The sequence below is a fragment of the Gossypium hirsutum genome, chromosome D07, assembly GCF_007990345.1.
Source record: "Gossypium hirsutum isolate 1008001.06 chromosome D07, Gossypium_hirsutum_v2.1, whole genome shotgun sequence".
Classification (NCBI taxonomy): Eukaryota; Viridiplantae; Streptophyta; class Magnoliopsida; order Malvales; family Malvaceae; genus Gossypium; species Gossypium hirsutum.
Window position 1 is genome coordinate 6,812,135 of NC_053443.1, and position 15,548 is coordinate 6,827,682.

At 32.6% G+C, this 15,548-nt stretch overlaps 1 protein-coding gene across 1 annotated transcript; it reads left to right on the forward strand.

Moving 5' to 3' along the window:
- Positions 1–3,052: 3,052 nt before the first annotated feature.
- Positions 3,053–8,109, forward strand: LOC121219344 (quinolinate synthase, chloroplastic). Its single transcript, XM_041097298.1, has 7 exons — positions 3,053–3,982; positions 4,073–4,357; positions 5,221–5,439; positions 5,549–5,728; positions 6,896–7,408; positions 7,508–7,669; positions 7,746–8,109. The coding sequence occupies exons 1-7, from the start codon at positions 3,224–3,226 to the stop codon at positions 7,809–7,811; spliced, it is 2,184 nt and encodes a 727-aa protein (XP_040953232.1). The 5' UTR covers positions 3,053–3,223; the 3' UTR covers positions 7,812–8,109.
- Positions 8,110–15,548: the final 7,439 nt, after the last annotated feature.

Sequence of the window (15,548 nt, forward strand, 5' to 3'; positions counted from 1 at the left end):
TTACATTTTAGTCACTTATGTTTGAAATGTTACGTTTTAGTCACTTACGTTATTGTGTTGTAACATTTTAGTCACTGAGTCGTTAATTGTCGACAATGGTGTAACGGTAAGTTGATGTGGCACGTTAAATCATCATTTCAAACGAAAATTTTAGGTTAAATTCTACAATTGGTTCCTATATTTTTTCATTTTCAACAATTTAAAAATTTTCTTTTATGTTCTTCTAACTTTTTTTTCATTCTCTTATGCTCCTCCCTCTATTTTCCTCCCTTCTTCATTTCTTTTAACATAGTTTTTCTAAGCTTTCCATTTGTAACTAGTCCACAAGCTCGCCACTCGAAAAAATTAAATTGTTCAAAAAAATAAAACATAGAAAAACTACGTTGAAAGAAATGGAGAAGGGAGGAAAACAAATGGAGAAGCATAAGAGAATGGAAAAGAAAGAAAGTTAAAAAAACATAAAAGAAAAAAATTAAATTGCTCCAAACAAAAAAATATGAGGACCGATTGTATAAATTAACCTAGAATTTTTGTTTGAAATAATGATTTAACGTGCCACATCAGTTTACTGTTACACCGTTAATAGAAACTAACTGCTCAGTGACTAAAATATTACAACGTGATAACATAAGTGACTAAAACGTAACATTTCAAACATAAGTGACTAAAATATAACCTGAGCCAAACAAAATGACTGTTTTGATAGTTTACCCTTTAATTTAATGGAATTTAGAACTCCCAAAAGGCAAAAAGCCAATCGATTCGGATGAGTTCGAATAGAAAAGTTAAATTGATTGTATAAGTTATTTAATTATATTAAAAAATTAATTAAATCGAGTTTTTTTAATATATGTATTTTTATTAGTTTTTAATAATTTAATTAATTAATCAAATTAATTATTTAGATTAATCGGACCGAAAATAATTTTTTTTTATAGAACTCGTTTCGTAACTAGTGATTTGCTTTTTTTTGAAAATAGATTAACTACTAGTGCCGTTGATTAAAAAAAATAGAATTTTAATTTCTATTCTTTTGAATTCTTTAAAAAATTTTACTTTTGAATTCATTTTCTTCTTTATTTAATTTTTTTATGATTTTCTATTTAATTTTTTTTGTGTTTTTTATTTACTTTTGAAAGATAAATGAACTATTTAATATGAGCCACATATATAATGATAAAATAATAGTATTTTCTTTAAAGAGTTTACAAGTAAAATCTAATAAAAATCACAAATAATACCTTATCCCATTTTATTTAATTTTTAAAGATAAATGAACTATTTAAAAATGCCTTACTAACAAATTAAACAAAACCAATTAAGACATTTTAAATTTTTAAAAAATATATTAAAAATATAAAAATTTCAAATTATAATATTTTATTAAAAATAACAATACCGACCCATTAAAATCTAATGATTATACGATTTTTTTTAAAGTTGACCTCTACTATTTTATTGGGTTGGTGTTGTTATTTTTTAATAAAAAAATTATAATTTTAAAAATGTTATAAATATTTTTTTCATTCTTATGATTTTTTAATAATTTTTAAAATTTAAAATGGCTTAATTGATTTTTTTAAAAACTTGTTACAAGGCCTTTTCAACCCTTTAATTTTATTAGTTTCAAAAATTTCTAATTTACTTCCAATAAAACATCAATGGTCAAATTGAATAAACATGTAAAGGTTGAGGGCTAAATTTATTATTATTAAACTTTATATATAAACATCAATATTTAACGGAGGGTTTGTTTTGCTTACTCATTTAACATAAAATGACTAATTTGCTTATTTTTCAATAGAGAGGCTAAAATACAATCCAAGGTATAGTGCAAGGGGTTTGTGGTAATTCTATCGAAAAAAGCCGAAAGTTAGATGGGTTGGTTTATTGGTTAATTGCACTAATTTCAAAATCAGATTGGATCAGTTTGTTAAACTGGTTAGATCAAGAATCAGTTGAGGTACCGGTCTGGAATAAATGATTGTATCGATGGGTTTGCAGACTGATATGAGCCAGTCATAACAATTTATTTTTAATTTCATATTTTATATTATTTATTTATTAAAAAATCCCATATACATATTTTAATGGTTAAAATATGCCATAAGTTCCTATACTCTTCGTAAATTTAAAATTTAGTTATTATACTTTTGTTTTTAGGAATTTACCCCCTCTATTTTCAAATTTCAAGATTCAGGTCAAATTGTTAAACATTTTTAAAATTAATTTATTAAATTTAAGTTAATTACAACGTTATTTTTTAAGTACACAAGTACCAATTGAATATATATTTTTATTTTAAAATGTCACACCAACAAGTTTAATGAAAATTTGTTAACAGTGCTAATCATTATACCTGAATTTTAAAAATTAAAAAAATAAAGAAATTAAATTCTTAAAAATAATTTATCTAATGTAATTTTTATGATTTTTAATAATTTATTCAATTGGATTTTTTTATAAAAAGTAACCTTAAAATATTAATTAATTATGAAAATGACTTAGAAGAAAAATTATTTAAGAAAATGATCTGTTTGTTATAGTACTTGCTGGTGCCACCATTATGTTAGGCGGTACCAGCTTACTTCCCCTCAATCATGTTTTAATCATTACCTTTAAAATGCAGCACCGAATTGAAATGTGATTATATAAAACATTGAGGGACCTGATGAAGCAATTACCCTTTATGTTCAAATTTAGATAAACTTGAGCAAAATTTTTGAAGGATATATTTAGGTAATTTAAATAAGAATTTTATGTAGTTTTTAATTTTATTGTTATTTAAAAATTAAAAATAAGAAGAATTTATTTTTGTTATTATTATATTTTTAAAATTTATTTAAATTTAATTTTAAAAGACTATAGACGTAACATACAAATAATCCAAAAATTAGACATAAAATTATTGAACGTTTTATATAATTCAATAATAGTGTAGCAAAGGGATACTTTTTAAAAATAAATTTTCCTACAAATCATTTTTATAATAAATTAATATTTTAAGGTTATTTTTATATATAAATAAAAAAAACGATTGAACCATTTGGCGCCTACTTGCTTTTATAGGTTAATTGGTGGCAGTGTCTGTTTCCTCTTCACCTTTTAACACACGGCTCTTCTTTCTCTGCCTTGCATACCCGTCCATCGCCATTAACACACTTTTTCTCTTTCACCTTTACGCATTTCAAGGTCTTCTCTTTGCTCTCTCTCTCTCTCATCCATGGATTTCTCTTCTTCCATGGCCATTAAACCTTCTTCTTCGAGCTGTTCATCGTTGTTTGCAATCTCTCGAACCCAAAATTCAAGCCCCAAACCACTCCTTTTCAACTTTCATGGAATACCCAGAAACCATCAAAATTCTTTCTTCAAGTCCCTTAAATGCATTCAATCTCCTCCTCCTGGTTCTCTTCCTTCAAACCCCACTTCGTTTTCATGCTCTGCTGTTACACTGTCACCGACCCAGACCTCCTATCTCCCACCGCGGAAGCTTTCGACCCTCGTCGCCGAATTTCAGTCCCTTCTAGAGCCTCTCGATCGAGTCAAGCGTCTCCTTCACTACGCTTCTCTTCTCCCTCCTCTCCCGGCTTCATCCCGGACTGATTCGAACCGGGTTATGGGCTGTACAGCCCGAGTTTGGCTCGACGCCCAGATGGACTCCGAAGGGAACATCAGATTCTGGGCCGACAGTGATTCCGAGATTACCAAAGGGTTCTGTGCTTGCTTGGTTTCGGTTCTTGATGGGGCGGGGCCGGAAGAAGTGTTGCAGTTGAAAACAGAGGATTTAGCGGCGCTTAACGTCGGACTCCCCGGTGTTGAAAGTTCTCGTGTTAACACTTGGCATAATGTTTTAATTAGTATGCAGAAACGAACCAGGGCTTTGGTTGCTCAAAAGGAAAGAAAGACGCCATTTGAGCCATTTCCATCATTAGTGATCACTGCTGAAGGTATTCAGCCAAAGGGAACCTATGCCGAGGCTCAGGTTAGTTTCTTACTGATTTTTGTACCCTTTTTATGATTTTGTTTACATGGTGGTTTAAGATCCTAAGTTTCAAATCTAGTTGAATTGCAGGCAAGGTATTTATCCCCTGACAAGTTAAAGGTGAAAGAACTTGTCCATGTTCTTAAAGAGAAGCAAATTGGTGTGGTTGCTCATTTTTATATGGACCCTGAAGTGCAAGGCATCTTAACTGCAGCTCAGAAAGAATGGCCTCACATTCATATATCTGACTCATTGGTGATGGCTGATTCAGCTGTTAAGATGGTAAAATCTGGATGTAAATTCATCACTGTTTTGGGTGTTGATTTTATGTCAGAAAATGTTCGGGCAATTCTTGATCAAGCTGGCTTTGGAGAGGTATATCTTTCTTTACTCTTCATTTTATATGGAGTATCCGTGCCTGGCTCATATTCGGACATAGGTATAAGGGTCCTCCAGGAACTTAGAAAAATTGAATATACTTGTATTTGATACTCACACCCAAGTCAAGTAAATAGAACAAAGCATTAGGATGTATACTGCGTAGTTTTATGTGCAATTGTATGGTATGACACTTCGATTCCATGTAGGAAAGTATTCTAGTGGGTAAGGACTAGGCTCTCCAATCCAATAGCTAGTCTTTGGGGTGTGGTTCTCCAAAGGTCCATATCAATTGGTATCAGAGTCAACCATCATGTCTCTTAGTTGCAATCGTGCGCAGTGGGTGATGACGTTGGTATTGCAGTGTTTGCCCGAGGCTAGATTAAGCTAGCGCAAAGCCAGCTTGCTTGGGTGCCGAGGTTGCTGAGCCTGGTGGATTGTTATGTGCCAATTGCAAGGTATGGGACTTGGATCCCACATAGGAATGTATGAGATTTTCTAGTGGGGTTTATAAGGACCTAGGCTCTCCTACGTCAATAGCTAACTTTTGGGGTGTGGTTCTCCAAAGGTCCGTATCACATAGTATATGCCGTTTGATTTATAATGTATGTATATTGTATAAGCTTATGGATGAGAGTTATTCTATAGCTTTTTAGAATCTGCAGTTGGGGTTATTCTATTCTTTTGGACATAAATTATATGTAATTTAAGGCTGTCGTATGCACTGAATTGTGTACTGTTGTTTTTCTATGGCAAATGGTGTGTTTTATTGAGCATTGAGTTGAATGATTTTTCGTTCTTTGCTCCAAAGCACTAATGCTGTTAATGGATATGTTTTGTTTTATAAAATGGAATTGCAGGTTGGTGTTTACAGGATGTCAAATGAACGCATTGGTTGTTCTTTGGCTGATGCTGCCGCTACTCCTGATTATATGAACTATCTTGAGTCAGCTTCTAACTCGCTTCCTTCCTTGCATGTTGTTTACATTAATACGTCGCTAGAAACAAAAGCTTATTCTCATGAGCTTGTACCTACAATCACTTGTACTTCTTCAAATGTTGTCCCAACCATTCTCCAGGTGGGTTGTGTTTCAAACGTTGTTTGTTTTTTCCTCTCCTTTGTTGTTCAATGCTTTCGTTTTTGTTTTAAGGCTTCTGTTCTTAATTCACGTCTCTTGGTTTCATCAGGCTTTTGCTCAAGTTCCAGACTTAAATATATGGTATGGACCTGATTCCTACATGGGTGCCAATATTAAAGAATTGTTCCAGCAGATGACTTTGGTGTCCGATGAGGAAATTGCTGAAATTCACCCAAAACATAACAGAGACTCTATTAAATCATTGCTACCTCGCCTGCACTATTATGAGGTAACTTCAATGATGATGTCTTATGCATAAATAGAAACTTGGTTTTTGCATTTGGATTGTCACTAATTTTATTCATCACATTGAAAAGACCAACTTCTTTTGGTCATTTCGATTTAAGGAATGGCATTCATTTGATTATTGAAATATCTTATGTGAAGAGTAAATCGAGGAATTACTGAGAAAAAGAATTATGAATTTATCATCTTATGAACTTCATGGAACAAAACCATCTTTATTTTTCCAATGCTATCAAACATAAACTTCATGGTAGATCTATCTCTCTGCCTTTCATACAGTCCTCCTTCCCCCAAATATACAGCAATGCATATGTGATTCATTATAATATATGCAAAACGGAAGAACTATGATTGTGAGAAACATTTTGGTGGAATGCGCTCGAAGGGAGAGTGTACATCCTTCAGCCTTGTGCATTTTGCTCGAGACTCATATTCGGACATGATTATAAGAATATGACTCCAAGGATCCTCCAACTACATGGAAAACTTAGAAAAAATTGAACATATCCGTGGTGGGAGCATACTTGTATTTGATACTCTACCACAAGTCCGAGTAGGTCAAGAAAAATATATCTTAGTTTGTTACCTTGGTTTAACCTGTTTTTCTGTTATTTCTAAATAGGTTAAATCACATTTTGGGGCCTGAACTTTTTTTTTGTCCAAGTTAGGCTTTGAACTTGGTAATTTTTATCACATTGAGACTTGGACTTTTTTTTATCCAAGTTAGGCCCTGAATTTTGCAATTGTTCCCGCATTGGGCTTCAACTTTTTTTTTCCCAAGTAGTCCTTGAAAACCCTAAAGTTTAGGCTCCAATGTGAGAACAATTGTCAAGTTTAGGCCCTAATATGAGAACAATTACCAAATTCAAGGACTAACTTGGACAACAAAAGTTCAAGTCTCAATGTGGGGACTGTTGCCTAGTTCAGGCCCCGATGTTGGAACTATTGCCAAGTTCAAGACCTAACTTGAAAAAAAAAAGGTTCAGGTCCCAACGTGGAAAAAGTTGCCAAGTTCAGGCCCTAAATGTTGATTTAACCCTTTTTACATTTACATAATGCTTCCGCTGTGGTCCTTGTATATCTTCCATATGTTTTATGTATATCTTCAACTGCTTTGCTTTTTATAACGAACCTAACATATTTCTACCAGAATGGAACATGTATTGTGCATCATCTTTTTGGGCATGAAGTTGTAGAGAGGATAAACGAAATGTACTGTGATGCATTTCTCACAGCACATTTTGAGGTTCCCGGAGAAATGTTCTCATTGGCAATGGAAGCCAAGAGAAGAGGAATGGGTGTCGTAGGCTCGACTCAAAACATTTTGGATTTCATAAAACAAAGGGTTCAGGAAGCACTAGACAGAAACGTTGATGACCACCTCCAATTTGTCTTGGGTACAGAATCGGGAATGGTGACTTCAATAGTTGCTGCAGTTCGCAGTTTGTTAGATTCTTCAAACTCGACTTCTAGCACAAAAATCAACGTTGAAATTGTGTTTCCGGTCTCGTCAGACTCTATGACAAAAACATCTACAAGTGCATCACCTGCACTTATATCAGTCAAAGCTGGTGATGATGTTATACTCCCTGTTGTACCCGGAGTTGCAAGCGGTGAAGGATGCTCTATTCATGGTGGCTGTGCATCTTGTCCTTACATGAAGGTTAGCATTTTCGGATTTGGTTTGTTATTACAAGGAAATAGGTTAATGTTTACTTGAAGTTAAAGCTTCTCATATTTGGTTAAACTCTTTACCTGACAGATGAACTCTCTTAGCTCGCTCTTAAACGTTTGCCACCATTTGCCTGATGAAAGAAACAACCTTAAAGCATATGAAACCGAACGATTCAAGTCGCAAACCCCACAAGGAAAATCTATTGCAGATGTTGGATGTCAGCCTATACTGCATATGAGACACTTTCAGGTTCGCATTTGCTCTCTTTTTAACTTTTTCATCCAAGGTTCACTGATTCATCCTAATATGATTCTTACTTAACCAGGCAAAGAAAGAACTGTCAGAGGAACTTGTCTACCAGGTTCTTGGTTCACACGGTAATGGGAAATAGGTGTAGCTAACCTGAGCTGGTAAATGAACTGTAACCGGGTTTTGATTAGGGATATTGAATCCACCTGAGGTTCACAACAAAGTTTTAACGTACAACTTCAGTGATAGATTCTTTACTTCATTAGCCGAAGTTGCTTAAAATAAGATTGAAGTGTTGAGCTCAGTGCTAGCTTTTACAGGTAATTAAATGGATTCAATCCTGAATTATTTTATAGAGATTGTATCCCTGTTAGTTTACAGGGAAGAAATCATCTTCAAGACTAATTCTTATAAAAATAACTTATACCCTTACAGTTAAATTCTCGAGCTAATTTTTCCTTCCATATCATTTTGATCTGAAATTTCAGTCACTTTTTAAGGGAGTTCTGTATGAACCAGATTATGTTTGTGTGCGCGTGGGGATTGGGTTGATTAGTTGGGCCGTGTGTATGTATGTATTTCAGTGTTTTTGAAATAAAGTCGGATTAATTGGATTAAGAATATATTAGTTCTAATGAAGGGGTTGAATTGATTAAATTAAAAATAGTTTGAAGTAATAAAATTCAAAATTAAGATAAAAATAAACAGTTGAATCGATTTAATAATTTAATTTTTAATTAATTAATTAATTGTTGTTGTTCAAGTAGCCAATTGAATTATTTAGATCATCCTTTTAAAAGGAATTAAGAAAAGAAAGGTTGTGGTTGTTCTTACCCACATCTTGTGACAGCTAATTTTATGATATGGTGATTTTTAAAATTTTGAAATTTGATCAGATTGACTCCAACTATCTTTTATGGCATCAACAAGTTCTTGCTCTTAAAACACACAAATTATAGAAGTTCATCGATGGCTCTATTGTTCCACCTCCTCAGTACATTAAAGATGCAAATGGTCTGGCAAGTGGCAAGTTTGAGCACTTTGAGTAGCAAGACAGTGCACTTGCCTCATGTTTATTATCCTCTACAAGTTGATTGCGCATGATTCTACATATCAGATTTGGCAGACGTTGAGCAATACATACGGTAGTGAGATCATGTCCAAGTTATGTTATATAGGATTGCATTGCGTTCTCAGCGTAAAGGTGATTTGTTTGTGAAAGAATTTTTAATGAAGAGCAAGACATTTTTGTGATAATTTGGTTTGTTGCGCAGTCATGCTTAATGGACTTCCACCAGAATTGCAAACCAAATACCCTATGGTATTCAAGGAGTTACCACAATTTTATTAGATGTTGAAGTTAGGCAATAGAATTTGATGATGGAAGTTAATGCTTTTGCTCATGCAACTGTTCAAAAACAACCAAGTGGTGGTATTAGTCTTTCATGCCAACTTTATTCACGGTTAGGACCTTGTTCAAAAACAGTCAAGTTGTGTACATGTATCGAACAGAGAAAATTACAAACAAAGACTAAAACATGCAGCATCAGGTCGAATTGTAATATTTATAAAATATACAATGGAACACCTTATGGAGTATTCGAAGGATTAAACCAAGGGAACATATTGATAAGATTGAATTCAAAGCAACAAACATGCAAAATAGAAAGTCCAAATAGCTATTACCTAACAGCCTATAGCCTGACAAATCATGAATTGAAGGTTTTAGGCTAAAATTATATCTAATGGACTTAATTGCAAATATTTTAAAATTTATAAAAGAAATAATCAAAGACAAAAGCGGTAGTTGATTAATGTATGTGTTGACAATTAATTCTCGGATTCGGGAATTGAATGGAATAATTTTCTAATCAGATTAATTAATACCTCTCGATCAATAATTTACCCAATTTACAATTTAGTCCAATTAATCTCTTGATCTAACTTAGACTAAAGGGGGTCAATTAAACTTTTACTTGATAAGATTTATTTTCAGTCGTACTTATCTATATTTTCACCTAGAGTCATTAATTCCAAGTTTTTACATATATTCAAGTTAGTCTAAATTATTCAATTTAGTCCTTAATCCTCAAAATAATTATTCAATGGTTCAATTAACCAGCTACCCAAAGAAATTAGTTCATAATCATCTTAAACAAACAATACCCAATAATTCTCATGTTCATTTAAATAATCAATAGTACAAAAATTAAAGAGTTTAGAAATTGCTCAGATATTTTTTATGAAGTCCTTGATTTTGATTGTTGCGATGGAGCGTAAACACAATATTCCACATTTCCGATTACTCAATTATAACTTCTAAAGAAAAATCACTAAAATCTATTGAAATTGAAAGTGGAAACTCAAGGTTACAAGAAGGTCAAGTTAGAGAAGAAACAAAGTTGCATAAAAAAATTGAAAAACTAAAATAGAAGCCTATTCAAAAAATTAACCTAATTACAAAAGCTAAAACAAACTCTCTAAAACATGTTATAAAATATTATTTATATTGCTAATAAGGTTGACCTAAAATGGACAAAATTGTCCCATTTCTTAACAAATAAAATGTTATAAAATGTTTTTTTTACTAGGAAAAGCCATTGTAGATTTTAGCCCATCAAGCCTCGATGTCGCGACACCCAAACATTGGTGTTGCTACCTTGCCAATAGCATCCTTTCAGATCTTTTTGACAGCATTGATGTCATGACTCTAGTCTTGATGTCGCGACTTTGGCTCATTGAATAGTGGGATCCTTCAGCAATGGTGACTACCTTTGATTTCATGACAATGTTACGATCTTATCACTTGATGTCATGACTTCGTGCTCATAGTGTTGTGACTTTGTCGCTAGTTCACCTATATTGTGTTAGTCCTTAAAATTCAAACTCTCAAGGTGACAAACAACTTCAGTAATGCGACACCAAGAGTCTGGTGTCACGACCTGGAGGACAACATCAAGGCTTCTTCACGTTATTTCCTTAGGCATCTTCCACACAAGCTAATATTAATTATTAAACTCCAGAAGGCAAGATTTTTCCATTTTGGTCATAAAATACACAAAACACATAGAATTAAATACTAAGGTGAAAATTTAATAACTATTAAAAATCACAAAATAAAACCATAAATTGATTAAATGCAAGCTCATTAAGTGTAAAAAACAACTTAATTTACCATATCAATTTATGGTAGATCAATACCTTCTTGTCAGTATTAATCACAATAGCCTTGGTTAAACATTCACCAATTTCAGTTTGTTTTGATGCTTTTACAAACACAGCTAGACTCTCCATGACAACTTTCCCTTTGTTGACAAATTGTAGTCCACCTCTTACTAGATCCATTCTACCAAAGGAAAGTATTTCATCTAATTTATTACTCCAAACTTTGAATTTCTCCAGAAGCAATTTAGTTTCAACCAACTCATTCTTTGTATTAACAAGATTGTCCAACTCTTCTGTCAACAAAGATTCTTTAGCCTCAACCTGCTTGATCAACTTTCTGTTGTCTTCCTTCAGTTGAGCATTCTCTTGTGACAATTGAGTGTTCAACTCACACACTTGTTCCTATTTACTCAGCATGGTTTTGTATGTGTTTAGAAATTCCCTATCAGAACCTTTATCAAAATCATCATCGGTCTCAGAATCAGAAACCACACTTGAAGCAAAGACTGCATAGTTATTCACTTGATCTTCATTAGACTCGGAATTGTTAGAAGTGTTTTCATCACTCCACAGAGCACACAACACATTCTTTTTCTTCTTAAGAGTGTTAGCACACTCAACCTGAATATGACCATATCCAAGACATTCATGACACTAAATGCCCTTCTTCTTTTCTTTCTCATTCTCCTCTTTGATATCAACACCTTTGCTCTTGTTCTTAAGAGTACGTTTTGATGTTTCAAAATTCTTAAACCTCCTAGCTTGATTTTTAAAAGCTTTATTAAAGTTCTCACTAAGTAGAGCAATCTTGCATTCTTAAGGTTTCAAACTTGGTGGTCGGCATGCATCTTGCATTGCTTGATAATATCGGTTCCCTGTGAACAGTTCAGAGAATTTTCTAAGCTTCTTTTGCAATAATGCACTTGGAAATACATTTGAACTCTTGCATGTCAATACCACAAGACACATATGGCTTTAAAGCTTGCATTAACAACTCTTTCTTCCTTAGTAGTCCATTCAACCTCTAGCTTAGGAACTTGTCCAACATCAGAATCACTAGTAGAGGTTTGTCGCCCAATGAGAACAAAATGCCATGCTCTTTTATCAACAGACTTAGTATAGGCTTTGATTATAGCATTCCAGTAGGGATAATTACCATTCTCAAGTATAAGGGGATGACAATTGAAGAACCTTCTATTATCACCAAACAATAGCATTATGATTCACCACTAGATATGTTAAGTGTCTGCTCTGATATCAATTGTTGCTACTTTAAGTTGCTTGTTTGCTAAAATGAATGTAATGGATTTGTAAGAAAGTAGTGGCCATTACAGTTTGGCACCGCGAAAGCTGTGCAAAAAAAATTACAAAGAACACCAAGATTTGTTTACACAGTTCGATTTCCCTACATCTGTGAAGCTTAGCTCAATGAGTAATTCCACTATCTTTAATCCACAATACAAAAAGTGATTCACACTCTATCACTCTTCAAGTACAGAGATATCATATTTGTACCTAAAGGCTAAAACACTCACCTCCAAATCCTTCCCCTAGGAACTTGGACAATAAATACTCAACAACGTTTACAATAACAATTTGCACTCTCTTACAAAAGTAGCTCATCAAATGAACAAATTAGAATGCACTCAATAAGCTCTCTTACAAAACTTAGACAAGTCTCAAAACATATATCAATTTTGGCTTGCTAATGTAGAAGCTAAGTGAATACAATGTAACTCCTTGAAAATAACTATTACATCATTAACATTCAAAACACAATCAATCGAAGATATGATCTCCAAATCAACGACTCAATCTCAATAAATTTTTCACATTCTAAGGGTTGAATTGATTCACCCAAATCCAATCCAATCTTCAAAAGCCAATGATTGGTTTCTATAGATAGACCATAATATCTTCAAAATAACAACACATTAATTGGACCATAGATTTTCTTCATTAAATTACCAATCCAAATAAGGCAAGTAATAAAATGGCTAAATGGCAACTTGCAGTGGGCATTGCAGAGTGCCACTCAGCTGCATTCTCCACATCTTGCCTCAGTAGTTTTCATTGCTTGGATCTTTTAGGTAATATATATCTAGACATGTTATATTTGTTGACATGCCTTTCCCTTTACTTAGCCTTCATTACTGTCTCAATCTACACTTAGTAAGCTATTCCTGTTGGAAAAAATTCGGTTCGAAAATAGTTTTCTTGCATAGAAAAAAAATAAAAATTTTGAAAATCAACCTGGTTTGTGATATTTATAGCAATAAACCCTAGACCGAATTCGTACCGGTGTTTTCAGATAGAAGGATCCTTGTCATTCCTAACTTTCAACCAAACGATCTTCCCTACTATTCTCATACCACAAACTGCTTCGAGTGTGGGCTCGAACAAATCGAATGAAACACAAAACTAGAAATATTTTCTTTACTCTCAGTGGGAAAGTAAATCTCTTTTAAATAGAAATCGGTAGAATTGTAATTCCTTGGAAATAGAATTTATTCTTAAAATAAATTACCACTATTTTCTGCCAGAATAGCAACATTGAAAACTTCAGAGAAACTAATATTTTTCTCTTTTTGTTGGTGTGATTTGAAGCCTACCAGTGACATCTATTTATAGGGAGAGTTGGTAGAATCTTGGTTGAAGTGACAAAATACAAATAATAATATTTTGATAGAAAAAATCTCCAACTCATTATTTAGATAGAGGGACGGCAACCCTAGATGGGAATACTGGGTTTGTCGTCCCATGTATTTCATATAAGGGGAGTTGGGCCTCTCCTTATATATGTTTCATGGACATTAACCCAATACTTTATAATTTATTTCAATCCCATAAATGTTTTTTTTATTTCCCAAATTAAATATTATTTTCTCAATTAATTTAAATTAATTAATTTTTCAATTAAATAATTTTCTCAACACAATTCTAATTCCATTAAAATCATGATAACTTTACCGTAAAAGAAACTATGAGAAAATATAGTTAATTTTTCTACAATCAATTGGATTCACAATGACCAATTCATTTAAAACCATTTTCAAAATTCAATTAATTAATAAATAATTCAAAAAACCATAAATTAATTCTCAAGTCATTTCTATACTTAGTGAGAAAACCACATTCATTTCCGAATGTAACCCATTTCTCTAACTTTATCATTTCTATCTACTTCTGTTTATTTGATTCATTCTGCAAATTGTTTCTGATTTCAATGAGCTAGCAGAATGACCGATTGGACATATGCAATTGAGGCTCAAATGATTTATAATTAAGTTCTATCTTTTCACCTATTAATTATGAACTCATTTTCGATTAGACTAAGAACATGTTTAAGTTCGTCTACTAATATAAGCTATCTTTTCGTATTACGATTCGACCATGTAATACCGCTTAGTATCAGTTAAACATTAGACAACCAATGAGTAACATTTGATTCTATTTTGCTTTGTGTGCAAAACTCATATGAGGACATTATACAAATTATTAATGTAATTCATGAATAATTTTATTAACTAATCTGTTTGAAAAAATTATAAATGTATGTTAACGAAAATGCTAGACTTAAAACATCATATACAACATTTCCAACAGCCCTCTTCTTCTAATTCACTTTTTGTTATTCATACCAAATCACGTAGACAACTATCCCCAATCACCACTAACTTAAGTTCATTACTCTTACCAAGCAAATTTGCCACATCCAATTCTTCTTCTCTTATACCTCAAGTTAGTTCTTCTGATTGGCACCTATCCACTAACAATGTCACTTCTCCCAATTCAACAAACTCATTACCTACCACATCTACTGCCATACCCTTGTCATCATGACACGTTAAAGGAATTTTTCTCAGCCAAAAGAAGTACATTATGTAACACTCATAACCTGTATCCGTCGCCGGAATAAGATTACAAGGCATTACCATATAAAACACGGCTCAAAATAGTCATATTACACATGCTTTAAAATCCCATCATTCGAAACATATACCTCTTACTTATATCATTCAAAATCAAATTATAAGATGACTCATCACATTATAAATTCCATGCACATACATTAAGACATCCAAGCATATTTTACTTCTTAAGCTGAATATCAAATATATCAATTCATACTTCTATTCATGTGCATAAAACCAAACAATCCATATCGCTCGGCTTATTGTCCATTAGAAAATGCAACATAATCAATTTCACCAAATAGTCAAGTTTAGCATATAAACATCTTAGCCACTAATGCATTTAACCTTATCAACTATGCACCACTTTCTTTTTTAAACTCAACTAATAAGTTATACATGCCTAACTTCCCATTTAAGTACAAAACATGTGTATGCTTTGCCATTCATCTTATCTTCTATTTGGCTAGAAAACTAACCATACAATTTACACTCAATTCGCATGCTAATTATTAAGCCTAAAATACATATAAAACCAATACATACTTTATTCACTTGACTAACATTAGCCATTTTCCAAGTACTTTAGCCATTCAAAACATGCCAATTCCATACAGTATAACTCATATCAAAATTTCATATACACACCCAATGCAAATATTTCATACTTACAATAATAAGTCAATTACCATAATCGATCATACCACTATGTAGACATATAACACATTTTGTAATTCAAGCATTAAAACCATTAGTCCTTTACATACCGAATTATCAAATAACTTATCAAAGACACACAT

Bases quoted from the DNA above. Each gene is read 5' to 3' on its own strand.
- LOC121219344 (XM_041097298.1), top strand. From the start codon at position 3,224: ATGGATTTCTCTTCTTCCATGGCCATTAAACCTTCTTCTTCGAGCTGT. The intron at 3,983-4,072 runs GTTAGTTTCTTA...GTTGAATTGCAG, and splicing joins GAACCTATGCCGAGGCTCAG to GCAAGGTATTTATCCCCTGA. The intron at 5,440-5,548 runs GTGGGTTGTGTT...TGGTTTCATCAG, and splicing joins TTGTCCCAACCATTCTCCAG to GCTTTTGCTCAAGTTCCAGA.